Source organism: Moschus berezovskii, chromosome 20, assembly GCF_049115385.1.
Source record: "Moschus berezovskii isolate FMDL1 chromosome 20, NW_MosBer_1.0, whole genome shotgun sequence".
Classification (NCBI taxonomy): domain Eukaryota; kingdom Metazoa; phylum Chordata; class Mammalia; order Artiodactyla; family Moschidae; genus Moschus; species Moschus berezovskii.
The window spans coordinates 66,762,527-66,790,014 of NC_142479.1; the positions used below are offsets into that span (position 1 = coordinate 66,762,527).

Genomic DNA, 27,488 nt, shown 5'->3' on the forward strand with positions numbered 1-27,488 from the left:
GATGACCAGGGGTTCCCTGGTGGCTCAGATGGTAAAGAATCTACCCGCAATGCAGGAGACCCAGGTTTGATCCCTGGGTCGGGAAGATCCCCTGGAGAAGGGCATGGCTTACCCACTCCAGTATTGTTGCCTGGAGAATCCCATGGACAGAGGAGCCTGGCGAGTCCACGGGATCACAGTCAAACACAACTGAGTGATTTAACACTTTGGGGAAGATGACATCTCTGCCCTCACTCTGCCCTGTGTCTGTAGCAGCTGTGGCCACTGGGCTTTAAGAGAGAAATCTAGGTTCCTGCCTCCCGCCGGGGGCCCCCGCTTTCCACCCTCATTTTTTGGCAGAGGGAGCTGCTGGAAATTGTTTCAGCCAACTGTGCTGGTGGAAACTGATCCCTTTCTGTCTGCTTCTTCCTCTCCTTAACTCCGTCTGGCCAACCTGCTGGTGGATCTTTATTCCACTCTGGGCTCGCAGGAGGGGAGTGAGACCTGGGATTCCTCATGGTGATCTCGGGAGCCAGCCATTTTCAGATTAAACCGAGTACACCATTCGGGCCAGACGTGAAAGCACATGACTGGGGTGGCTGCTCTGGGCCCAGGCGCAAGTGCTTGAGGGGGTCCCTGCGTAGCCTCACCCAGAGGTCTCAGAGGCTCTTATGGGAGAGGGCAAGTGCATCTGCTGTCTCGGTAAATGTTTCTCCAGTTCCACTGTTAGCATCACACTGGTAGCAAAGTGCTGGGGAACTCTCTGGAAGGATCTATTGGGTTAATGACAGAAGTACCCACTTTGGTAGGTCCCATGGAATAGACAGACTTTGCCTCACTCAGCTGCAAGTTCTGAGCTCCATCCTATGACTGAGGTACTGCAGGCTGGCTGGGCCGCCAGGACAGCTTCTCAGGCACTTGGTCTCCCTCTCTCCAAGGACGTCAGTCCCCTCACGGAGGGCCCACGAGCAGCAGAGCCAGGGGAATATCCCCTGGTCCACCGCCCCCAGCCACACACGTGCTCTGCCAGGATCCCCAGCTGGTGGCGAGGACCGCTCACGGCCACATCCTCCCCGCACTCATCACCAATGTGGAAGCAGTGCTGAGAGAGCACCTTTGTCAACCCAGCCCCTCTTTCTCTAAGAAGCTTCTGGATCTTCTTGGACCCTAAAACTAAGGCAGGGGGAGAATTATATTCTGAGGTTGTTCTGAAAGATTCTCAAAGGGAGGAAATCTGAGTTGAGAGGGGTAGGTGATGAGCAGATTAGAATGAGTGCTAGGTAGATGTGGTTGCAAGGAATATGATGGTGTATCACACAAGCGGCGGCAGGATAGTCATCAGGGGACTGGTGACAGTTCTGTGAAAAGGCTCTGGGGAGTGATGGGGAAAAGCAAAGATAGTTTGGTTTAATGGAAATACAAATGTTTTTAAATGTTAGTGGGCATCGCCAAGGAAATGTAAAATACTTATGGAGGGAATTCCCTGGCGGTCTTGTAGTTAGGACTTGCACTTTAACTGCCATGGCCCAGGTTCGACCCCTGGTTAGGGAACTTAGATCCCCCAAACCATGCAGCATGGCCAGAAAAAAGAGAAAACGAAGAAGTACTTACAGAGACCTGAAATAACCCAAGACTAAGACACTGCTAGGAAGGGCTACACTTCCCATATACCAAGGAAAAATTGAAATGAACATCCTCTTTTCCTGGAGAGACTCTACAGGATGGTCGGATCTGTTACAGCCCTTATATCTAATTAGTGGCTGGGCAGAGACAGGAAGATGGCTCAGACAGTAAGGAATCTGCCTTCAATGCAGGAGACTGGAGTTCGATCCCTGGGTTGGGAAGATCACCCGGAGAAGGGAATGGCAACCCACTTCAGTATCCTTGCCCAGAGAATTCCATGGACAGAGGAGCCTGGTGGGCTACAGTCCATGGGGTCGAAAAGAGTCGGAGGTGACTGAGTGACTTAACACTTTCAGAGACAGGAAGGGGCGTACAGAAACACCATGGATGTGCTTCTCAAATCTGCCTCTAGAGGTCTCTCCACTCTCCCATTTCTGAGTCCCCAGAATGGAATTGAGCAAGAAGCACCTTTATCTACCCCTGCTGAAAGATTCTGAATTTCCAGGCTCCCTTTTCTGGCTGAGGGGCTGGACAGAATGGCTTACCTGCTGCACCCAGGCTCGCCCTCTGAACAGGAGGAGCCGAGCAGCAGCAGGGCTTGGCTACGGGTCCAGCAGGGGCCCTTTTTAGAAGAAAGGGTACTGTCACGAAGCCCAGGAGCACGGAGGCTTCAGATCTGAGTCTTGAGGTGGTTTCAGAAGGAGCCTGGCTCAGGAACTGGACCAGTGGCATTGGTAGCAAGGACTCAGGCATTGAGACCTGGCAGCTGGCGGTGGCAGCCGCGCAGTGGAGGCGTTTTGACTTTGTGCGTGCGTGTGCATCTGTGTGTCTTCTCTCTCGTTTACCATTTGCTTTTGGCCTTTCCCACCAAATAGCCACCATTCCATAGTCCTGCCCCCTAAACACTGAGGAATAGGTATGAGTTCTACCAAATTATATGCTTGAACAAACAACTTACCCTCTCTGGGGGTTCTTAACTTAGAGGGGCAATCTGGCCTACTCGTCATGCCGTCACACTTAGAGGGCCATCCTTAGAGGGTGCCAGACTGCAGTGCCCCCAGAGAATAGGGACCCCCCCACATTCTGTCTGGCTGCGAGAGATACCTAACAGTTTCTGTCCCACGGACTCCTCTGGCCCGGGGTCCACCTCTGCAGGGTAGTATCAGAGGTTTAGGATAGATGATCGTACCAGGACATTTATGGAAAATAGTTTCTACCCACTTAATGCTAATGTTTCTGCCAATAAAGGGTTTCGTGTCGTGCTGGCCTAACTGAAGGCTGACCCCAGACCCTCGTGAGTGGCCTCCGTCACAGGAGAATATACTGAGCCTCAGGCCCCCAGTCCAGGCTCAGTCCTCAGAATGAGCCCCCTGCTGGGCCAGGTGTGGCTCTTGGCTCCGCCCAGGAGAAGGTCACAGTGCAATGGAGGAATTCAAGGATTCAGCCATTTTCACAACTTGAGGAGGGGGGCAGCAGTGCAGGCTGTGGGGGAGCAAGTCGGCACACGCTGGATCTTCGGCTGGGGGGCCGTGTGGGACTGGCTGGGAGAGGCGTCTCAGAGGTTCTCAGGCCAGAGGTTGGACGGCTTTCCCCAACCCCAGGGGGTTAGGGCTTCCTCCTCTCCCCTGGAAGGAGTTTCTTGCTGCACTGGAGGGAATGAATGGATGGAGCCAGTCTGGGCTGGAGGACTGCCGGGGGGGAGATGAACCTGAACAGGGCTGGGAGCAGGCCTGGTTGTCGAGCACATTCTCAGAGTCAGGCACCCTGCTCAGCACTCTGCTGTGTTACCTCACTTACCTCTCCCAGCAGCTCTGGGGGCTGAGTACTCATTTCCATCTGATAGACAGGAAAACTGGAACCCCAAGGACAATGACCTGCCCAGGGTCACACAGTCAGTATGTTACAAGTTGGGGGTATACCCAGTTTTCTGACTTACAGATTTAGACATGACTGGAGAGTGAACAGCACTTGCTTGGTGGCTCAGTGGTAAAGAATCCTTCCTGCCAAGCAGGAGACCTGGGTTCGATGATCCCTTGGTCGAAAAGATCCCCTCGAGAAGGAAATGGCAACCTGCCCCAGTATTTTTGTCTGAAAATTCCGTGGACAGAGGAGCCTGGCAGGCTACAGTGCATGGGGTCACAACGACTCGGACGTGATTTATCGACTAAACAGGAGCAGAGTCATGATTGTATACACAGCACAAAGGAGAGAGAAGCCCCAATCCAGGGGTGTGGGCATTTCCAGCGTGGGCAGCCGGTGCTCGTGCAGGAGCCACGGACTGGGGATAGGATGATGAGTTTAGGGGATGGTGCTCGTGGGACCCCACGGCTCTGGGGCTAACATCTCCTGGGGTTGATAGCACCAGCTGATAGCAAACCTCAGCAGGCTGTTTGCGTGCAGAAAGAGAGGAATGGCTGTTGCACTGTCCTCCCCCATGCCATTCAGTCCCTGGCACCCTCTGGGCAGCCAAGTACTTCCTACTCCACCCTGGCCCCCACAGCAAACTCTAGGCTCAGATTAACACATTCTTCTCCCTCCCATCCGCTTCCTCCTGCCTCATGAGAATCTCAGCTAGACCCAGTTTCTTTTCCTTGTCTGCGACACTGAAGCAAACTTTAGGACCAAATAAAGATACAAATGTGGGTCCTAGGGCAAGGTCCCACAAAACAGGGCCCATCCCATGTGTCCTGCCATTGTGGGCCCCAGTGTCCGTGATGGTCCCTGGCCCAGGGGGCACCCCTGCTCCGGATTCCTCACGCGCTGGGGTTGGCACACCGTGGGAGCTCCAAGTCACAGGCAGCCTGCCAGTTTTCGTGCCGAACTCCCAGGCTGCCCTGCTGGGGACACCATCTGGACCAATCCGGAGGTCCAGCTCGAGTAACCTTGCTCTTCTCTTCTCAGGTGCCTGGCAGGCCGATGACAACGTGGTGAGTCGTCAGAACTCGCAGCGCCGGCGCTTGTCCTCCGGAAGCCTGGAGGACCCTGAGGACAGGCCCTGCGTGTGGGGGCCTCTGGCCGTCTGAGAGCCCCTGCCTGTGTGCCAGGGCCCTCCTCCTGTCCTCGCATCCCTTCCTGGCCTCACTGCACCACTGACCTGCTGGGCATCCTCAGCAAGATACGTGGAGACTCTTTAGACCCACGTGGAAGCTGGATGCTTGAGGGCACCTGCTCCTTCTCCCAGCCTTCTTCTGCAATCGTGATCCTTCCCCTCTCAGAAGGGACCAGAAGCCTCCTTGCTCCTGGAGGGCTAAAGCCACGGGGTGAACTGCAGCTCCTGAAACCCTCTGCAGAGACTCTTTGAAAACGTTTCCACCGAATCTCGACCTTCAGGTGGAGCTGAGGCCCATGGACCAGCTGTTTCTTGTGCATCATTTTTCTCCTTAGGCGGGTAGACCAAGAGGACTCGGAGTTTGCGTGACTTCATTACAGACACCTGGCCTTTTCTGGTCTCGGGGACATCATGACCAGTCTGAAACCTCCAGTTCGGGGTGGGGGGTTGGGGGTTGACTCCTGCGAAAAGGGAAAGCCATATTGCACTAGAAGTGGAGTTCCCCCTCAAAAAGCGTTAGGAGCTCCTTTCTTAAGGACAGGAAATGGTGGCAACCACTGGAAGGTTGGTTGGGAAAACAGTTCTTGCTTCTTGCTGGTGGCAGAGGCAGTGCCTCATGTGTCTATCTGCTTAGGAAGGAGGCTAAATCTTGCTGGAATCTGAGAATCCCTTAATTACGTGGCCCCCTTCCGGAGGGTTATTTATGGTCAGGTGCACTCGGGAAGGCCTGGGACTGCATCCTAAGGTGACACTGCAAAAAGAGTTTGACCCCTGCGATGTGGCAGGCACATGTTAGGAGCTGTCATGTGGTATCACGTTTCATCACTACCGCCCTGTCAAGTGGCCTTCGTATCCCCACTGTAGCCATCTCCACCCCCTTTTCTTAAATAGTTGAAGAAACAGGTTGAGAGAGGGGGTGGACCGGTGATTCTCAATTGGTACCCAGGAGCCCCAAAGGAAGTTGGGGAAAGGGCTGAGCTGGGGCCGGGGGTAGTCCAGGGGGCTCCCTTCCCCACCCGTTGTCCTCCCCTGCCTCTGCCGCCCCCCCCCCCCCCCGGATCTGCTGAGCCTTAAGGGGGAGGGGGAGGTACTACCTTCCATAGGCTCATTAGAGATTTAAAGGTATTGTTCAAATCACGTGTCCACCTCACCCCACCCCAGTCCCACGGAGGACATATAACTGACACCCTGAAACAGCAAGGCCAGACCATAAGCTGTTGGCTGTTCCTGTCTCAACACTGGTGTTGTCAGTGGATTCTTACCGGCTCTCAGATAGATGTGCTGTCTGCCGGCTTTTGGAAGAGGTCATTGTTTAGTGGAGCCTGAGACTGGGAAGCAAAGCTGGATCCAACAGTTTGTGAGGCAGAGGTGTGATTGACAGAGCCCTAAGATACATCCACCACAATGACCTGAATTAATAGTTGGTATTGCGACCCTCGAGAAGGAAATGGCAACCCACTCCAGTGTTCTTGCCTGGAGAATCCCAGGGAAGGGGGAGCCTGGTGGGCTTCCGTCTATGGGGTCACACAGAGTCGGACACGACTGAAGTGACTTAGCAGCAGCAGTAGCATTGCGACCCTCGAAGAGCTTTTCAGGTCCTTCCCAAGGCCTCGAAGTGAGCCCAGTGGCCAGGGGACCTTTTGAACCTTCTATGTAGTTTCTTTGCGCTGCCAGGTGGTGGTGACCCGCACACTGGTGGCCGTGGCTCACATCCTGCTCTGGGGGATGGGGAGGCCTGTAGTCCCAACAGACACCACACAAGCCACGCCTAAATCTCTGCCTCTGTCTTGAGTTTCCCACGTCTACCTTCTCTGAAATCCTGCAGCGGCCTCTGCTGTTTCAGGCCCCACTTCATGTCCTTTCTCTCCTCGAAACATTAGTATGGCCCCTACCTTATTTAAGATTTGAGCAATAACCCCACTTCCTGATTCCCTGAAGTTTGAGCCCCAGAAACATTAGAGAATGGGGCCTCCTTGAGCCTGGGGTGGCGGCATTCAGACCCAGCTGCTCTCCCGGCAGGTAGTATTCACAGTGTGCTGTTACTGGAGATGCAGGAGGGGCAGGTAAACAGTAGCCACAGCGGCCAGGAACCCTAAGAGGAAGTCCTCGACTTCACCCCTTCTGGAAGGTCTGCCTTCTCCCAGGAAGAGGCTCAGAGAGATTCCTCAAGGCCTTGGCTCCATAACCAAGGCTGAGCTGGGTGAGACATGGCTCCTCGTGCCTGCTTCTCAGTTCCTGCTCTCTCCCCAAGCCCCTCACCTATCTGCTCTCATTTCGCTCTTTGGCAAGTAGAACTTTCCCTGGTGCTCCAGTGGTTAAGACTCTGCACTTCCACTGCCGGGGGTGAAGGTTCAGTCCTTGGTCTGGGAACTAAGACCCTGCATGCCACATGGTCCGACCAAAGAGTGGGGGGAAGAAAAGATTCCTAGAAATAGCCCATCCAGAGAGGCTGGTCTTCAGCCTGGTCAGGGAACAGGGCAGATGCCCCAGCCATCATCTGGAGACCATCATGTTGTAAGCAGGTGACCCAGAGAACCTGTGACAGGGCCTGGCTTCTCCCATGAAGGCACAGACTCCCCTGAGTTTGGGGTTCCCTCCTGCCATGCTCAGGTCTGAACTCACCTGTGAGTTCACTTCTGAGTGCTGCCATGATCCTGGCCTCCTCATGGAGCCCTTTTTCCTTTCCCTACCCAGTCCCACCCCCCCAGAGGTCATGCCCACTCTGGGGCACCCCTGGGCACAGATCCACACACTGTAAGCCATCTCACCTGGGAAGAGCTCGTGTCCCGTCTACCTGACCTCGGCATGCTGGTTGCTCACTTTGCTTCAGGATCTGCACACTAGTATGTGGGAGTCTGTGTGTCCTGTTGTGCCATCTGTGTGCCCCTCACCCCCCGGAGTACACCTGTGGGCACACTACAGTGGGGACGTCAAGGATGCAACATTTATGGATTGCTGCATGATTCTTAAAAATGAATAAACTGTTGACAAGGGAAGGAGAGCCGTTCACTGTGCAGCTGGCTTATTTGTGAAAGTTTCTGTCTCACTTTCTCCAGCACTCTTTATTATTTTTCCTCAAGACACGCTGGATATGAAGGAGTGAACTGGGACAAGGGATGGGGAAAGACATGTTTCTAGATGGGAGTTGACTGTCCGCTGGCCTGGGCACAGCTCTGTGCAAAGGCGTGATAACCAACCCTCCCCCCAACCCCCAACTCCCGCCCTTAAACCGGAGAACTTCCAACTGCAGCTGCTCAATAATTGAAGAGCAGGAAAGCTGGTTACTGGAGGGAGGCTGGGAGAAGGGAGGAGGACGGACTACAGTCCGCTGTTGGTCCTCATCACTTAAAGGCTGGTGAAATTAAAGGAGCAAATGATCCTGGTAGGAGAATTTGACAAGGGCATAGCTTTTCTGGGTACCACCCACTGGCTCAGCTTCCTCGGCTATCTGGAAGGGAGGGAGAGGTGCTTTCGAAGAAGCTTCTGGGATGTCCATTCTGGGAACCTTGCTGAGGATGGGGCTGGGAGGGAGCGCTTACCAGGAATCATGGATTACCCTACCCGCCATGGGGGTGTCTGCGGACCTAAGCGGCAGATGGCATCGGAGAGTCAGACCTGCCTGCGGGCACCACTCGACAATCAGGGAAACGTGCGCAAGTGCCACTCACAACCCAGAGAGGAAAGGAAAACCCCAAGCACGCTGAGGTTTTCCCTGAGTCTAAGCCGCTCCCAGCCTTGGCCTCCGCGCCCCAGGCTGCGTCCCAGGAGCCGTCGACACTTCGGAGCAGCCCAGACGGGAAGGTGGGGGGGTGGGGTAGGGGGGTAGGGCGGGAGTGAGGTTCCCGCAGCGGACGGCTCACCCGGGGTCCCGGGGCCTCGGCTGGAGCGCCGAGTCGCGCGCCTCTCCGAACCGTGCGCGGGGCCCTTGCGCGGGAATGTTTGGAGCCGGGACCCGGTGGCGGGTAGGGGGCTGCGTGGCGCGGGAGAAGGCGGCAGGAGGAGGGAGTTCGAGGAGAGTTACCGCCAGAGACAGTGGTAAGAACCCGCGGTCCCCTTGGAGACACACTGACCAATGGTAGAAGCGGAAGCTGTTTATAGGGGCGGAGCGTCGCCATGGCAGCAGGAGAAGCCTTCGGAGCTGCTACTTAATGCCTGTCCCCCGGCCTCTGGCGTTCAGAGAGGCGCCGTCGGGCGTGGGGGCAAGGACTGCTGGCTGGGCCCTCGAGCTGAGGGTAGGGTGTCAGAGAGCCGCAGGGGGTGGGAGGAACTTCTTCCAGAACATTCCTTTGGCCCGTGCTGCGCTCTGAGCCAGGTAAGGGACGGGGTGGTCTGCCGGCCGCGGAAAGGGAGGACGTCGGTAGCAGCCCGCTCTCCCATCCTTCCCCGAAGGAAGTGGCGGGCCCCGGGGACGACATCAGAGAAGTTTGGGGGACACTCACTTCCCGCGCTCCTATAACTCTCTATCCTGTTTCCTTCCTTCTTTCCCCTTGCTCCCTCATCCTAATAGCCTTTTTCAAAGATACTACCCTCCTGGGCTCCCTCGCCCCGTTTCCATTTGTTATGGAGGGAGGGGAGGGGGGTTGATCTCCCACTCTTGGGGAGAAGAGAATGGCTTCGGATGTCCCTTACACTCTTCCCTCGTTTGGCTAATTAAGTCTCCTCTGAAACATCAAAGAGGAAGAGCCAGGCGGACCCTGCGGAGGTTGGACCCCCGGGCACAGCTTCTGTTTCCCAGACCAAGGCAGTAAAAGATCCTCCCCAGCTGCGGGGGCGATTTTAGAGGACCCCCCCCACCTCCTTGCGCACACTCTCTCTTCGAGGGTGGGGGAAGAGGGCTCAGTTCCCGCTGTGATCCCCGCAGGCACCTCATTCAATTTGGAGGAAGCGACCCCCGGGTCGCGGGATGGAAGCGTTCTTCCGGGAGACTGAGTAACTCGAGCCGCGGGCGTCAGCGGGCCAGAGAGCTCGGCCGGCCACCCTCGGTTCGGCTCGTGGATGTTGACCGCCCCCTCGGAGAGTCCCCGCAGTTATGGCGGAGAGCTGGCTACGCCTCTCGGGGGCAGGGGCGGCGGAGGAGCCCGGGCCGGAGGGCGGCCTGGAGGAGCCCGACGCTCTGGATGACAGCCTGACCAGCCTGCAGTGGCTCCAGGAATTCTCTATTCTCAACGCCAAGGCTCCCGCCCTGCCCTCCGGGGGCACCGACCCCCACGGCTACCACCAGGTGCCAGGCTCGGCCGCGCCGGGGTCTCCCCTGGCCGCCGACCCCGCCTGCCTGGGGCAGCCGCACACGCCCGGCAAGCCCACGTCGTCGTGCACGTCGCGGAGCGCGCCCCCGGGGCTGCAGGCCCCGCCTCCGGACGACGTGGACTACGCCACCAACCCGCACGTGAAGCCGCCCTACTCGTACGCCACGCTCATCTGCATGGCCATGCAGGCCAGCAAGGCCACCAAGATCACCCTGTCGGCCATCTACAAGTGGATCACGGACAACTTCTGCTACTTCCGCCACGCTGATCCCACCTGGCAGGTAGGGGAGGCCCTCCAGCCCGGCCCACGCTCTCGCGGGCTGGACTCGCGTCACGGATCCAGATCCGCAGGCGCCGTCAAGCCAGGCCCCGAGGGAAGAAGGCCGTCGAGGAAGGACCTCTAGGGAGCCCAGTGCTTGGAACGGCCCCCACTCTGACTTCAGAGAGGAAGGAGGGCGGATGTTCAGAGGGCTTTAGGGGTGTTGAATTTGCGGTTCAAGTGGAAAGAACTTGTCACCCATCCAGCAGGCCCAGTCCAAAGACCAGGGCTGAATTATGTGTGGACGCTGGCCCCCTAGAGGGAGGTTGATGGGCTGAGGGACACATTTTTGTCCCAAGTCCTAGAATTCCTAGACACGATCCTGCTCCAGGCCAGTTTGTCAGGGCCGGACTGGAATCGGAAACAGGCTGTACATCCTGCCTGGTTTCAGTTGGCTGGAGGAGGACAGGGAGGCAAGAGTGACTGTGCTCTGGGGTGTGAAGGCCAGCTGTGTCCCCATGGGAGGGCTGTGGGGCCTTCCTAAAGCTGTTGTCCCAACCCCCACCCCAAACCCTCCCCAGTTTCCTGCCACCACTCCTCCTCCCCACCCTTCTCATCAACCTCCCTGGGGGGACAATTACCTGAGCCAGGTGCTTTCCACAGGGGCTGTGCCTCCCACACTGGCTTCATGTTCCAAGTCTCCAGAACCTGGCACAGAGCAGCCAAGGGGCCCAGGCCGCCGTGTAAACATCCCAGTCTTGCCAGGGGGCACTACCCACCTGCCTGCCCCACTGTCCAAGCCCCAGACCCCTGTTCCTATGCACCCAGGCATGAACAAAGCAGGGTAGTGATGGGAGGCTGGGCACACCTTGCCCTGAGCATACTTGACCCTCAGCATCTTCGATCATCTGCCTCTTGGAGACTGAGACCCAGGATGTGCGGATCACTCCCTGTGTCACAGACCACAGGATCACAGTTCCAAGCTGTTCCACATTTGCTTGGGCTCTGACCCAGGGGGCAGTACCATTTGTAACCTTGGTGAGAAAGCAGAGACCCCACCACCACCCTACCCCAAGCCTGAGAGGCCCCAGGAATGAGCGCTATGCCCTTGGCCTTCTTGGCCGGGTAATAATCAACCGAGGCCTCAAGAGCCTGGAGTGGGAGGAGGGTGGTGTTGGGGGGTGGCGGGGGCGGGGGGGTGAGGGCCCAGGCTAGCGGCCGGCTCTACAAACAAGGAAAATCATCAGACTCCACTCCCCCCCACACACACATACACACACTCACACACACTCACTCACTTCACAAACAGAGAAGACCAGCCAGGCCCAGGCAGAGAGAGATGGCCGTCCAGGCCCTGGGGGAGCCGAGGCCTTTGGCCAGAGGCAAGCGGCAGGGGAGGGGAGGGAGGGCAGGACAGGGTGGCACTGAGAGCCATCCTGCGGCTCAGGGCTCGGATGACTGAGCAGGCAGATATCCTGGCAACAGGGAACAAAAGCCCCCGACCGCACTCCCGGCTCCCGGTGCCCCGTGGCTGGTGTCCCAGAGCCTCCTGGTCTGCGCAGCGCCTCTGCTGCCCTCCATCCGTCCCAGCGGCCCCCATCGGAGAGAAGCTGGTGGGGGTACTGGCACTGGGTGCCCCCCATCCCCGACCCTGCCCACTCACCCACCCTCCTCTCCTCTCTGCCTGTGTCCAGAATTCCATCCGCCACAACTTGTCCCTGAACAAGTGCTTCATCAAGGTGCCTCGGGAGAAGGACGAGCCCGGCAAGGGGGGCTTCTGGCGCATCGACCCCCAGTATGCAGAGCGGCTGCTGAGCGGGGCCTTCAAGAAGCGGCGGCTGCCCCCAGTCCACATCCACCCAGCCTTCGCCCGCCAGGCCGCACAAGAGCCCAGCACCGCCCCATGGGCCGGGCCGCTGACCGTGAACACCGAGGCCCAACAGCTGCTGCGGGAGTTCGAGGAGGCCACCGGGGAGGCGGGCTGGGGCGCAGGCGAGGGCAGGCTCGGGCATAAGCGCAAGCAACCGCTGCCCAAGCGGGTGGCCAAGGTCCCTCGGCCCCCCAGCACCCTGCTGCTCACCCAGGAGGAGCAGGGCGAGTTGGAACCCCTCAAGGGCAACTTTGACTGGGAGGCCATCTTCGACGCTGGTGCTCTGGGTGGGGAGCTGGGCTCGCTGGAGGCCCTGGAGCTGAGCCCGCCACTGAGCCCCACCTCGCACAGTGACGTGGACCTCACTGTCCACGGCCGCCACATCGACTGCCCAGCCACCTGGGGGGCTTCGGTGGAGCAGGCTGCCGACAGCCTGGACTTCGATGAGACCTTCCTGGCCACATCCTTCCTGCAGCACCCTTGGGACGAGAGCGGCAGTAGCTGCCTCCCCCCGGAGCCCCTCTTTGAGGCCGGAGATGCCACCCTGGCCACCGATCTGCACGACTGGGCCAGCGTGGGTGCCTTCTTGTAAGAAACCAGGCCCTGCCCCTCCCCCTCTGGACAGCGCCCACATCTGGGCCCAGACTGCCCCCCCATTGCAGGCCTATGGACACCCTACTGCCCAGGCAGGGGCTGGGCCAGGTCTCCCAAGGCTGACCCCACAAGGACACAGGGCCCCCAGCCCGGGCCGTCCTCAGGTTCCAGCCCAGGAGGCTGAGAACTGGGACCTAAGACCAGAATTGCTGCCGCCCCTCCCCAACCCCTCATACACACAGTGTTTCATTGATCCACTTCTTCCCGGCCCCAGGGACACGCTCGGGCCCCTGCACTTTGAGAGCTGCAGCTTGGAGGGTCCCTGCCCAAGCTGGAAACCACAGTACAGGGTCCTCCCCAGAGCGTCTTAGCCTCAAGACCTCTCCCTCTCCGGCTCTCCTCCCCAGGTCTCTATCCAGAGAAAGTTCCCAGGTACAACAAATGCTAATTGGGTGACTGCAAATTAACCCCCTAGAGGCCTCTCTCGGCCAAGCTTCCCTGGGGCTGGGGCCGGCAGTACATGGGGCGGAGCTGGGGAAGGGGGGCAGAGAGAGGAGACTGAACCGAGGTCGGGGTGCCGGGTGGAGCCAGGAGATTTTCTAAGGCCTCTGGGGCCTTGTGGCCCCATCTCTAGAGGTATAAATCCCTAATCTTTGAGCCCAACTTGAGGCTGAGAGCAGCGGGGAGTTGGGTTTCTGCGGGGTTGGGGACAGGAGCAGCCAAGCTGCAGAGGGAAGGGGGCACAGAAAGACTAATGTAGTGAGTGTAGCTATAGCTGAGGCTTAACCGGGAGGGACGCGGCGCTTGCTAGAACCACTGGGACTAGGGAACGGGGATCGCCCTGCGCCCCCTGCCTGTGCTTGTGCAGGGGAGTGCCTTGCTCCACCCTGAGCCCCTTGGGCTGTGTTCCACATCCACCTTCCTGCCCCGTGAGGCAACTTAACTTTTTCATGAAAGTTATTTACAGTAAAACATTTTTAAAAATAAAGCTTTTAAAAATTTTAAAATGGACCTGCTTGCAAATTTGTTTGGGGGAAAGTGGGGGCCAGTTTTTTGGGGGGCTTCACTGCCAAGAGGGAATGGCTGGGAGGAAGAAGGGAGCACCAAAGGCCTGCAGAGTCCCAGCTGATGCCCTCCCCACGACCTCTGTGTCCCCAGAGACAAGGACTGAGAGGCAGCCCTGTGGGGGGGTCCCCTGCAGCCAGACCTTAGCACCTCTATCTGTGCAGTGGGGAGATAGCACCTATAGTCCCCAGGGGGCGGGCAGCAAAGGAGGCGCAGCCCCCTCCCTGGCCCTGGGGACTCACAAAGGCCTGGCTTGCCCAGGGCTCGGTTCCTGTCCCCCAGCTCCCCCACCACGAGGGCCTGCCCAGGCTCGCCTGCAGGCCTCGCCTGGGCCTGTCTCCAGCTCCTCCTTTCCTCCGTCCCTTGCTGGAGGGACAGGGTGTGAGGTCAGAGGGCCCCAGCCCCAGGGCCCCTACTTCCCACCCTGGGGTGCAGTCACCCCAACCGGCACCTTCCCTCCAATGCAGACTGAGGGGGGAGATGAAAACAGGGTGCCTAGACCCTACTCTCCCACTGTCAGACCCTACCAGAGTTCTGATGGGGAAACTGAGGCACCTTTCAACCCCCCTCGCCCCAGCTTTGCCTGGAACCCATCACTCCCCACCTCCGGCCCCCACCTAGCCCTGCCAGCATGCCCCTGTGGCCCACAGCCCCTTCCCCCAGCACGCGTGAGCGCGCACACACACACACACACACACTCACAGGCAGGCACAAACAGAGGCACTGTCCCACACAATCCTGCCCAGCCTCCACGGACCCCTTTTTCCCGAAGCCCCTTTCTTTCCCTGTACTCGAGGCTGGCTCCTGGCCAACCTGGCATTCCCCGGTTAACGTGCTGCTTTCACTTGCTAATTATTCCAAATATTTCAGAAGGGCGAGCACACTGCGAGGCCAGCGGGCTGGGACCTTTCTGAGCTCGGGAGCCAGCCCACTCTCTTCCCACAGCTCACTGAGGAGGCTGCCCCGTCTTCCCTCTTGAGACACCCACCCCCAGCAGTGGCTCCCTCCCTCTCCCCACCACCCACCAGCCTTCCTCCCCACGTTCCCCAACACTGGGGGAACACAGGGGCTCCAGGCTCTTCCCTGGTCCCCAGGATCAGCCTCCAGCCCCTGATCAGCCTCAGCCTCCAGGTACACCCTGGATTGACAGAGGGGGCCTGTCACTGTGAGGAAAGGCTGAAGGAGCCTCTGGCTGCCAGGAAGAACCACCAGGAGCTGAAAATCACCATGCCTGGGACTAGTGTCTCTGGCGGGGGGCGGGGGGGGGGGGCGGGCACGGGGAGTGCGGGGGGTGGGGGCGGCAGGCATCGGTACTTCTAAGGGTCCAAAGACACTTTCTAGGAGCAGCCAAAGCTAAGAGGGGGGCTGTGAAGTTGGCCAAACACAGGGCTTCTTCTCAGTGATGGGGGAGGAAAGAGTGAAGGGTGGGAAGCGGGAGTATCAGATCCTGTCCCTCTTATTCATTCCTGCCTTGACCCTTGACTGGGTGGCTTTTTTAAAAAGATGTTCAGGGACTTCCCTGGTGGTCCAGTGGCTATGACTCTGTGCTCCTAAAGTGTGTAGGGGGGGGCCTAGGTTTGATCCCTGGTCAGGGAAGTAGATCCCACATGCCGCAGATAGACCGGGTGTAGTCAAATAAATAATTGTTTTTTAATTAAAAAAATAAAAATGACGTTTATTTCAGATTTATTTGTCAGTTCAATGTAATCCCAATCAAAATATATTTTGCACCATTGACTAAGTTGCAGACAGGATGCTCCATTAGTACTAAATACTTTAGTGTGTATTTCCTTAGAACATCATGATAACCCTAGTACCATCATCACAATCAGGAAGTTGACATCGACTTGGTAACCACATCTTGCTGGCCTGGTAATGCTCCTCTCCATTCCAGCATCTGAATCCAGGACCCCACCTTGCACTGAGTTGTCCTTTCTCCTTTGAGCTGTGTGGCTTTGAGCCCGTGACCCAAGCTCTCGGAGCAGGTTTCTCATTTCCATTGAGGTCTACTCCTGTTTCGGCTGTGCTGGGTCTCCGCTGTTGCACGGGCTTTCCCTGGCTGTGGCGAGCAGGGGCTACTCTCCAGCTGCGGTGCACGGGCTTCTCCTTATGGTAGCTTCCCTTGTGGACCACGGGCTCTAGGCACGCGGGCTTCAGCAGTTGCAGCTCCCGGACTCTAGAGCACAGGCTCAATTCTCATGGAACATGGGTTAAACTGCTCTTTGGCAGGTGGATTCCTCCTGAGTCAGGCATCGAGCCCAGGTCTCCTGCCTTGGCAGGCAGATTCTATACCACTGAGCCACCAGAGAAGCCCTGATCTCCACTTTTGAGGGAAGAAGGTCCTGAGCCACTTCATTCTCAGGTGTTAGGAACAGTCCCTTCTCAAAGCAAGAGGCCACCCTTCTGGGTGCCACCTTTTCCCCATCCTCCCTCCCCCATGGATCCCCCAGCCAGGAAAGTGACGAAGGGGGAAAGGGTAGGAGCTCAGGCTTTGGGGGTCCTCCTCCTCTGTCCAGAGCACATCCCGTTCCACAGTACCGGCCACTCCCGGCTCCCGTGACTCTCAGGATGTCTGGAAGGCCCCCTGGGATGGGGTCCCATGCTGTCCTAGAGCAAATGGGTCAGGCCTCCTGCAGAGCTGGGCCCAGGGCAGGACACACTCTCCTGCCATCACGCCTCCCCCACCCAGGTGTTCTGGGCACCCAGACCTGCAGAAGGAAGAGTGAGTGGGGGGTGGGAAGGGAGGCCTGGGAGGGCCAGTGGGGGCCGGTGGTCAGGAGTCAGGGGAGCTTCCGTCCCCATCCCTGGCTGAGGCCCAAAGGTAAACAGGTGTATTTAGACTCCCGGCAGGGGACAGGGGGCTGGCCCCGCGGGGCAGGCCTGGGCCTGTCAGAGATGGGGATGTGGAGAGAAGCCTGCTTTAACAATGGGTGGCAGAGTGGCCCCAGGTCCGGCTGACACATTCTTGTGTGGTGAAGAGGAAAACACAGGTGACAAGGGAGGGGGAGGCAGCGGCACCGGGGAGGGGGCTCTGGGAGGCCACCCAGGCTGGGCCTGCGCAGGCCAGTGTGAGCCAAGGAGGTGCCTGGAAGCCCCAGGGGGTCACCTTTCTCCAGGGGCCCCTGTGTCCAGCCCACTCCGAGGCTCCCAGGTGGGGACAGGTCGGAGGCATCGTGACTGGCTTGCTGGGGCTTGAACTTTCCCTGTGTCACAGGCGGGCAGGGACCAGCTGGAGGGTACTCTCCCCCAGAAGCCAGCTAGATGGTATGGCAGGGCAGGGAGCGGCAGGGTACCTGTTCATCAAGCCAGGAGGCTGGGCTGCAGGTCTGGCTGCCTGGACTCTGGCCCCCAGACGCCGCTCTGAGGGCAGGATGGCAGGGTCCGAGACCCAGACCCTCTTTCCCCTGGAAGGAAGCAGCTCGCTGAGCTCCTAGGAATGCAAGCGCTCCAGGAAGTGGGGAAGCCTGGCGCCTTGCCCATGGCCCACACCACCCATGGCCCCAAGGCCCTTTGAAGCCACAGTGGATTGCCGGCAGCGCTCCCAGCGCTGCTGTTTGCCCAGGGAATTAAGTTAAGACTGAGAGGATGCCAATCTTTTTCCACCCCTCACCCAGCCACCCACCAGCTGCCCCCACTCTGCGCACCAAGGCCTGTCCCCAACCCTAGGGGCACCCCATTCCCTCCAACTTGCCTCAAGTGAAACACAGACAGGAGATCGAGGGATGGGGCAGGGTGGCGTACAGACCCCGCCTCTGAGAGTTTTCATTCTCAGCAGCCCCTGGGCCTGCAGACCCCGGCAGGCTGATAACCTGAAGCGTTCCTATATCTGCAGCATCAAGGACAGGCCCCAGCTTCCAAAGTACTGAAGGAATGAAGAAGCCAGCTGAGCAGATCGACAAAAGGAAGAAAAACAGCCAAGTCACTTCGACAAAATGTGACCGCAGACAGTAAACACTAACGGGGTCACGGTCACTGGGCCCAGGGTGCTTCCTGATGCTCCCAGGGGTGCAGAGCATTCTGTCCTGGGGGGGGGCCTTTGAGGAAAGCCCCATGCTGCCCTTTGCTGATCCTGTGTGTCTGGGTCAGGTAATGAAACAGGGAGGGGGGCCCTGATGCCCGCTGAAGCTGAGTGGGATGTGTGGCAGCTGTGAGCCAGGTGAGGAGGGATGGGGAGGGGACACCAGATGGGGGACTAGAGGGAAGGGACAGAGAGAGGTGGGAGAGGCCTGGCCTTTCTCATCCTCATCGGCTCCTCCAGTCCCCAGCTCCCCTGGGGCTGAGACCCTGGGAATTAGGACCACAGAGGCCCAGGAGGCAGGGCTGGTGCAGTGGAATCGGCATTCGAGGCCCTCTCTCCCATCTTTTATTACCCCACCCAAATCCACAGGGTCAGCAAATGGCCTTTGACCTGTCTGCACCTGGCTACAAGGTCACCAGGTCAGAGGGGTGCCCAGCCCATCTGTCCCTGCGGGCCCCACCCCGAGGTGCACCAGGATGGGCCACTGAGCTTGACGGCCATGGAGCCCAGCTACCCAGAGTCTAAGCTCAGGCTGGGAGCTCTGTGAGGTGCCTGAGAGTCCCCTGTGCCTGCTGTGTGGCTAAAGATTAAGCCTGGCCTGGCAGAGACTGCCTGGGAGGCTGGGCCTACACTGTGGCGCAGGGCCGGGCACGCTTGGGCCCGATAGTTCAAGGCCAGTTCTGGAGAGGGGCATCAGGCGGGAGGACCTCACAGAAGGCCAGGACTCAACCTCCAACCACATTCCCTGGGTCTTCCTAGACTCCCTACTCCACCTGTGGGTTCTATTGGGAGTGGGTTCTGTGGGGACATTGAAGGTCTCCCAAGCAGAGGAAGAAAATCACCAACTAGGCCCACAAGAGATGGCGACCCACACCCTGGCCCCCCACCCAAACGATCAGCTCATAGGCTCTGCTATCCTTGGGCTCAGAAAGCTCTTCTCTGAAGGACAAGTCACTTCCCAGACCCCTCCACGTAGATGACCCACGGTGACCTCCAAAGGGACTTGGGAAGAGACAAGTATGAGTGACAATCAAAGATGTGGCTACAGAATGAAAATGACTCCCCCCTCCCCCGGGGAAAATGAAGGATGGTTTGAAGGAGTGGAGAGTGACAGACACCTGTGGAATTCACAGGGCATGGGTAACCATGTGAATTAGGAAATGAAATAGAGCCATTTGGGAGAGAGGAGAGGTGACCCTGGCATTAGCCCTGTCCTGGGGAGGTCACCCCAAGTCCTTCAGTGGAGAGAGCGGAGTCTGTCGGTTAACCAGTATGGTGCTCCAAGCAGGAAGGAGATAGAGCCAAGACAGGCGCAGTCCCCCGGGACCTCATGAAGGTAAAAGCTGTCACTCAGGTACATGGACTCTCCCAGAAGTGGGATCAAAGAGGAGAGGAAAGGGTGAGGACCGAGCCTGGAAGGGGCCACACTTGGGGCAGGAGGGAGCCTCTTAGCTCACCCTGCCCCCTCCTGGCCCCCTAGACACACCTACACAGACACTCCCGTTCCTGGAGGCGGGCCGCGCCTCGGAGCCCGCAGTGAGAGTCAACAGGTCAGAGTGGGCTCAGAAGGAAGCCAGCGTTTGCCCAGGAGGGCTCCTGGCCTCCCACAGGGCATCTCATTAGCACCATGGGGGTAGAGCCCAGAGTCTGAGAGCAGGCGGCAAACGCCAGAGCTCGGAAAGGGGCAGGAGGGAGAAGAGGATCAGCTGTGGTGAACACAGGCCCAAGAGAAGCTTTAAGATGAGGTGACCTGTGTGTGCCTGCAGGAGAGAAGGGGCTAGCCCGGGGAGAGGGTGGATCACAGATGCTGGGTAGATGGGATGCTGGGAGAGCAAAGGATGGGCCCCTCTGTTGGGAACAGGAGGAGGTAGGAAGGCTGAGCCCTGCCCCAGCCCAGCGGAGCAGGGTGATGGAGGGGAGTGGGGTGGGGAGTTGGGGGAGGGGAAGGGGGCTGTGCTGGGGTGCACGAGAGGACTGTGGGGACCTCTGATTCTGGCTCGAGCTAGTGTACAGTGCAATGGGTGTAAGGAGGAAGGAGCAATCTGGAGTGACATGGAAGGGCACTCAGAAACCCAGAGACAGAAAAAAAAAGGGAACAGGAAGGACTTCCCTGGTGGTCCAAAGGGTAAGACTCCATGCTCCCAATGCAGGGGCTCCGGGTTCTATCCCTGGTCAGGGAACTAGAGCCCACATCCATCCCAGCGACTAAGAGTTCACATGCTGCACACTACAAAGATCCCCACAACCAAGACCCAGCACCGCCAAAATAACTAAGTAAATAAACAGAAAGGAACAGGGACATGGGGAAGCCAGCCTTGGCCTCCTTGAGTCTCTGCAACCAACCTAACAGGCCCACAACGTCTCCTGCCTCCAGCTAGACAGGACTCAGGGGATTTCCCACCTGCAGGGAGGACACCCAAGTCCCAGGTGCTAGAAACCCTGGTCAGACATCACCTGGTTGCCTGGTCAATGTTTCCTTACACCTGTGGACCAGAGTCCGCATGGACACAAATATGGGCAAGACCTGGTCTTAGAGAGATTTCCTGACCCACTGAGTTGGGCAGCAGGGTGGTCTTGCCAGGGTAACTCTCCAGTTTCACTCCCAGGATCAGGCAGAGTGGTCTTCTCAGGGCTGGGAGGCCACTATGAGAGGCCACTCGATGTCCTCTGAGACTGGTGGGCGGTGGTGTCACGGTTGCCTGAGTGGGGAATTCAGCATGAAAGGGAAGGGAAGGGGGAGTCAGGCTGGAGGTACAGAGAGTTTGAAGCACACAGTTGAGGGATGGCTGAGAAGCTTCTGGGTATCAAAGGACAGTTCTAGGACACTCAGCTTTGAAAAGGCACCCCAGTGTGTGAGCAGACCCGAGGCAACCCCTCCTGCCCCTAAACCCACTCCCCAAGCAACAACCACTCATTTGATTTCTACCACCACAAGTCAGTTTTTCCTATTCTAGAATTTCATATAAATGGTATCAAACACTTTGTACTCTGTGTTTGGCTTCTTTCACTCAACATATCAATTTTGAAATTTAACCACCTCATCACACGCAGCAGCAGTCTGTTCCTTTTCACGGCTGAGTAGTATTCTACCAGACAACTATAGCAGTTTCTTTATCCATCCTCTACTTGATAGATATCTGGGCTGCTTCCGGTTTGGGGCTATTGTGACTAAAGCTGCTATGAACATTCTTATACGAAGCATTCTGTTTTTTTTTTTTTTTGTCTGAACCATGCAGCATGAGGGATATTAGTTTCCCAACCAGGGATCGACCCCAAGCTCCCTGCAGCGGAAGCCTAGAGTCTAAACCACTGGACCACTAGGTGAGTCCTAGGGTGTTTTTTGGTTTTTTTTAATTCTCTTCAGGACTTCCCTGTTGTCCTGAAATTAAGAGTCCAGCCTGCCAACGCAGGGGACATGGGTTCAATCCCTGACCTGGGAGGACTCCACATGCCACAGGGCAACTAAGCCCGTGCAGCACAACTGTAGAGATCCACAGGCCCTAGAGCCTGCGCTCCGCAACAAGAGAAGCCACTGCAACCAGAAACCCGCACGCTACCACTAGAGGGGAGCCCCTGCTTGCCGAAACTAGAGAAAACCCACGCATAGCAACACAGACCCAGCCAAAACAAGTATTTTAAAAAAATCTTTTTCACGTGAATGGGGCTTGGGAAGAGAAGACAAACCCTTCACTGGACTATGTTGAGTTGATTCTAGAAGAGTCGGCATGGGTATTCAGCAAGACACAGAGAGGACAGGACAGCGAGACAGGCAGAAGGAGAGGAGGTGGGCAAGGGCGCGCCGGTGGACACCCAGCTGGCTGGCTCAGTGCAGGGAGGGTAAGGGGCCAGCGGGGCTCTTGTCAAGTGCACTTCTGGCCACGCCACTCATCGGCTGAGAGCCCTGCAATGACTTCCCTCGCCTACAGAAGGCTCTAAACACCATCACGATCTTCCCCTGCTCGCCACTCACTTCCCACCTACCCTCCTCTGTGATCAGTCACACTGATGTATTACCCAGAATCGCTATTTCCACCCCTGCCCTGAGCAAACACCCTCCCACTCTCCCCCTTCACCTGGGTAACTCTTTTCTGAGTCCCCATCTGTGGCCCCCGAGCTGGAAGAACTCTACCACGCTGGTAGGACTCACCGCAACCCTTTCCATACTTCTGCTTGAGAAGGCAGTTGGTTACACTTATCGAGGTCCCCATACGGGTACCCCAACTGAGGACACATCCTCAAGGAAGGGCACAGAAGGTTGGGGTGGTGTCCCTGGACACTTGCTCTGCCGCCAGCCAGCCAGAGTTCTGGAAGGTCTACCCGCTAAGGCCTGCTCCGGACCCTGAGCCATTTCATTGGGTGAATCTAGAACCCAGTCTGGGAGAAGGCCTCCGTCACAACCTCTCTTCCTGCTTCGTCCCAGCAGCCTGCTGCACGACGCAAGGTCAGAGGACAGGGGCTGGGTGTTCACCTGATGCTCATGCCCTTCCCCTGCTGCCAGCACAGACTGCCCACCTCGGGGCTGCCAGTTGCTGCCTGGAGTTCACGTTTGTTGGGGAAGATGATGAGCTGAGACCTGAGCTCCAGGAACCCACATCAGCTGGCTGGGCCCTTGGCAGACTCCAGGGTCTGCAAGCCTAGGCTCTGGGGCAACGCTGGTCTGTTTGCCCCCTTTGCAAGAGGGAGGGGGCACCTGAAATGGTTCTCAGTCATAGAGGCATAGGTTTTTAGTCTGCACGAAATATTGAGAGCCTTCCAGTGTCACCTGCAGAAGAGGAAACTGAGGCCCACAGAGAGAACATGACACTGAGGATGTCAGCGCAGATGGGGTTGGCTTCTCCTGGGCCTACTGGCTGGGGGACCCATCTGGACCTTTGCCACCTCTCCACTCACTGCCACCCTCCAGTGCCCTTGACTTCACTACGTTGGCATTGCGGGCCTCTCCTGCCGGATGGGGAGCTCCAGGAAGGCAGAGGTAGTGCCTGGTTCTCCATGGCACCTGTCAGGAGCTGGGAGTGGTGCATGGTGTGTGCCCAACAGAGCATGGCAGAACGGATGGAGGGGGTGGGAGCGCATGCCCCATTTCTCAGTGACTTAGATCCAGAAGCCAGGGCTCTGAGCTGGGCAGACCATAGAGAGCCAGGGGAAAGAGGCTCGGTCTGCCCTCCCTGCCCTCAGGGACCCCAGGCCTTGCCTCCTTGGCCTTATTAAAAAAGCGCCTGTTGCAGATGTGATTGTGCGCGTTGCCCCACAGGTAGTATACACGGAGAACCGCACACGCGGATCACTGTTCTCTGTGCGCGTTCATTCAATGAACACCTGAGGGATGGGAGGACCCTTCCATGGGAGTGGCGGGCACACACACAACAGAAGACCAAAATCACAAAGCAAGTAGGTCCCAAGAGTGCACTGGGGGAATCTCCTGGTGGACCAGTGGTTAGGACTCCACACTGCAGCGGGGGCTTGGGTTTGATCCCTGGTTGGGGAATTAGGATCCCACATCCCCAGCAGTGTGGTCAAAGAAAAAAAAGAAGAAAAAGACACAAATGAGCTCACTTACATATGGAATTTAGAAAAACCACCAAACTCATAGAAAAAGAGATCATATTTGTAATTACCAGAAGCAGAGGTGGGCCGAGGGGGATTGGAGTAAGGTGGTTAAAACGGTACAAACTTCCGGTTATCAGATTAAAAGAACTAGAGATGTCATTTACAACATGACGTCACCAGTTAGCACTGCTTTGTGACAGACAGAAAAGTTGTCAACCGAGTAGATCCTGAGTTCTCATCACAAGGAAAACTATTTTTTTTTTACTTTGGATTCTATTTGAGATGACGGTTGACAACTAAACCTATTGTGGTAATCATTTCACAATACAGTTGACCTTTGAACAGCAGGGGTTAGAGGCACTGACCCTAGGACAGTGGAAAATTCCCATATAACTTTACAGTTGGCCCTTTCAATCCATTGTTCTATTGTGTACTATCCCAGTGTATATTCACTGAAAAAAATCCAGGTGGACTCCCATAGCTCAAACCCACGCTTGCTATTCAAGGATCAGCTGTATATATAATTCAACCACCATACTGTACACCGTATGCTCTGATGTATGTCAATTACTTCTCAGTAAAACTGGAGACAATAAATTAATTTTTAAAAGCCAGCAGAAGGGGTGCAGGGCACCCTGCTCAGGCTGTGAGCCCCTTAAAGAAGGCTCCCCTCTCTCTCTCCTTGCCTAGAGGAACCCTGGGTCTAATGAACAAACGATTTAACCTGACCCCTCCCCACAAAGATCCACCTGCCAGGCAGGAGGGCCTGTATGCGGGTGCTTCCAGGGCCCTGCCCGAAGGCAGAGGGAGGCCGTGGGTCCATCCATCCGGCTGGGGTCACCACTCCCCCAAGTCCAAGGCCGGCCGAAGTGGGGGCGCTCAGAGGCGCAGAGAAAGCGCTGAGTCACTTTCAGGGCACACGGCCCCCAGAGAGCCGCGCCTTTGGGGCGCGGGGCTGCGGGAGCGCGCGGGCGTGCCTGGGGCTGCAGGGCGCGGGGGCGCGGAGGCGGGGCTGCGGGGGCGCGCGGGGCGCCCGGGTCCCTGGCGTCCTCGGTTGCTAGGAGTGTCGGGGCCGAAGTGCAGTGGGTGCCAGCGCCTGACGTCACCGCTGCCCGCCGGTTGGGGAATAGGGGGAGGAGGCACCCGCAGAAAGGCCCGGAACGCCCCCCGGCCCCCGGTTTGTGCCCGTCTTCCTGCACGTTCTCTCCGTGCCCTCTCGAGTTTTCCTCATTTATTTGCTTGCTGCCCGCCTTCCTCTCCTTTTCAGCGCCCCACTTGCCGCGCCCCTCCACTTCCTCCTTTTCTGTTTCTACCCATCCATCCACCTGTCTTCGGTCTTTCTCCTCCTTTTCTTGCACCCGCTGGACATTCTCGGAGGTTCCAGGGGGCGCGGTGGAAAAGTACCAGTGGGCATCGGGCGCCCCCTCGTGTCCCACTTGGCCCAGCCTGGCCTCGGGCCTGGGAGAGGTCGGAACACTCGCCCCATCACCTTGATTCAAACCAGTTTACTCGGAGGACATTCAACTTACAGTTGTGAAAATAATGTTAAAGCTCACCTGAAAAAAAAATAAACAACTCATCTTTTCATTCTTTTCGTATCTACTCTTTACTAAATATGGCTGCTATAAATATAATAACGGATTTCACAATGGATTTTCCTGAAAGTCAGATTGACAGCTTTGCATAAGGGCACGCAGAACTCCAGAGCTACCTGGCCTGGGGAGGCAGAGCACAGCGGCCTCCTGGCCAGCTGTGTTGACTCAGCGCAGCTGTGACCTCTCTGAGCCTGACCCTCCTTCTCTGCAGAAGGGAGATGAACAGCTGTGCCTGATTTGTAAGTTGACTGTGAAGCTCAGACCAGCTAATGCAAGGTGGTGCCTGTAACAGAGCCAGGCAAACAGAAGGCTCTCGCATCATAGTATTGGCTACCAAACTGCCCTGTGTTGTTCAGTCGCTAAGTCGTGTCTGACTCCTCGTGACCCTGTGGACTGCGTCACACCAGGCTCCCCTGACTTTCACCGTCACCCAGTCTGATCAGATCCATGTCCGTTCAGTCGGTGATGCCATCCAACCGTCTCATCCTCCGCTGTCCCCTTCTCCTTTTGCCTTCAGTCTTTCCCAGCATCACATCTTTTCCAATGAGTCAGCTCTTCGCATTAGGTAGCCAAAGTATTGGAGCTTTAGCATCAGTTCTGCCAATGAATAATCAAGATTGATTTCCTTTAGGATTGACTGGTTTGATCTCTGTGCTGTCCAAGGGACTCTCAAGAGTCTTCTCCAGCCACACAGTTTGGAAGCATCAATTCTTCCATGCTCAGCCTTCTTTGTGGTCCAACTCTCATATCTTTACATGACTACTGGAAAAATCACGTTTACCTATACGGACCTTTGTCTGCAAAGTGATGTGTCTGCTTTTTAATACCTTGTCTAGGTTTGTCATAGCTTTCCTCACAAGGAGCAAGCAAATTGCCCTTAGAGAAGGATATTTGAGAAAATACAAAACACACATGTATATAGCTTACAAAATTGCAATAAGCATATAAAAAGCTCAAAGTATTTGTTTACAGCCATAAAGGATTTCTTCCTGAAATGATGTAATTCATATTTTCTGGAGCGTCTGCTGTGGGCTGGGTGCTGTTCAGAGGGGTTAAGTGCTTAATGAGGCTCTCAGGGCTGGTCCCTCTGAGCCCAAAGTCCTCTCCACCAAAGCTCTCTAGTCCACTTTCTCTTTTCTCTGGCTGCTAACAATTTAAACTTTTTCCTTTCACTTAGTTCTCAGGACTGCACAAGGACCACCTCAATGGAGTCATCCTAGGTGTCCTTACACGAGGATTCTGCCTTTTTATCTCCCTCATCTGCAACAGGGGTGCGCCTTCCAGATATTTCCTTCATCAGTACTTTCACGGCCATCAACTAGATCTGAAACTGTCCTCTCGCCCCAAAAGAAAGCTGCCCAATCCCCCTCCAGGTGCTCAGTCCCACTCTTCCTCCTTTTTGTGGAACTGGGCCCTGGGAGAGCCTTGGGAACCCTATAACTTGGTGCCCCCAAACCTTCTCACCCAGCAGCATATACTTCATTGTCTATCTTCCTGTATCTGGATGCCTCAACAAAGCCGTGCAGCCACTTACCACCCCAGGGTGGGACCTGAGGCCCCTAGGGTGAGCCTCTGCAACAGAGGAGGGAGTTTAACACTAGGTTTTGCAGGAGCTATGTCTGTGGTGAATCCAGAACATTCATCCCTGCAGGAACCCTGATCCAGGGCCACCTCCCCACCCCTGGCTGGCCCTGAACTAATTAGAGGAGATTCTGGGCAAAGGAGCTGAGACATTTTGGCACCTTGCAGGAGGGTCCCTACCAGCCCTCCAGTCCTTTCTGATTTCCTCAGAGGCCCTGTGAGAAACGCTCCCCTTGTGTCTGAGTACCCACAGACAGGCCTCAACGTCTCCATCACTGAGACCACCATCTGGGTTCTAACCCCTCGGACAGGTCTGGACTTTTTCAGCCTTCCCCTTGCACTGTTTCCAGACCTGGGAAAACACACAGCTGAAGCCGCTCTCTACCCCCGGCCCCGTCCTCACCCCCAGCAAATAAAACTATATATCTCTCTCCAAAACAGACACCTTAGTGTGGAGCTTGGAGCTTCTCTCCGGTCCTATCCCAGTCCCCGGGATGAGTGCTCCCAGAACCCCTCCTACCCCAGGAATCTGGCCGAGCCCCTCACAAGTCGGGATTGTAGTTGTGGATGCCGCTGGGGCCATGGCTTTCCCCGGGCCAGGGCTTGCACACTGGGCCCAATCCATGAGAGCTTTCAGGGCCGAAGGGGGACACGACTACACAGGCCCCTCGGTCATTAAATGAACACACTTTAGGCGTCTGCTGTGTGACAAGCTCTGTGCTGTGCTTTGCGGGGGAACGACTCATCTGTGCCTGGATCCCGACAAACGAATTCGTTATTTATCTTTGTAAAAAGAGTCAGCCTTCCCACGAAGACGGCAAGTGAGCTGTAACTGTTGTGCCCACTGCGGGACAAAACACCGCTAGAGAACCTTCTCTGATGAGGGTAGCAACACGCATCAAAGTGAAACCAGGGTGCACCTCCCCGCCACACCCAAAATGGCCATCTGCCGGGTCCCTCCGTCCCTGAGTTCCACGCAAGCGCACTTCCGCCTGCCACTCCCAACATGGCGACAAGCGCGCCCCGGGGCGGGGCCACGGGCGGAAGTGGGTGTGACTGGGA

General features: G+C 57.0%; 2 protein-coding genes across 3 annotated transcripts in view; both read left to right on the plus strand.

Annotated features, from left to right (window-relative positions):
- The window catches only part of RNF157 (ring finger protein 157), an 81,887-nt gene extending 74,235 nt beyond the window's left edge, over positions 1-7,652 (plus strand). For both annotated transcript variants that reach the window (XM_055408538.2, XM_055408537.2), the window contains one exon: positions 4,504-7,652. In XM_055408538.2, coding sequence (XP_055264513.2) covers positions 4,504-4,625 — 122 coding nt within the window. In that variant the 3' untranslated portion in view covers positions 4,626-7,652. The remainder of the gene's footprint in view (positions 1-4,503) is intronic.
- Positions 7,653-8,814: 1,162 nt separating this feature from the next.
- Positions 8,815-13,596, plus strand: FOXJ1 (forkhead box J1). The gene is made up of 3 exons (XM_055398009.2): positions 8,815-8,963; positions 9,513-10,178; positions 11,851-13,596. The coding sequence occupies exons 2-3, from the start codon at positions 9,681-9,683 to the stop codon at positions 12,616-12,618; spliced, it is 1,266 nt and encodes a 421-aa protein (XP_055253984.2). The 5' UTR covers positions 8,815-8,963; positions 9,513-9,680; the 3' UTR covers positions 12,619-13,596.
- The last annotated feature ends 13,892 nt before the right edge of the window (positions 13,597-27,488 follow it).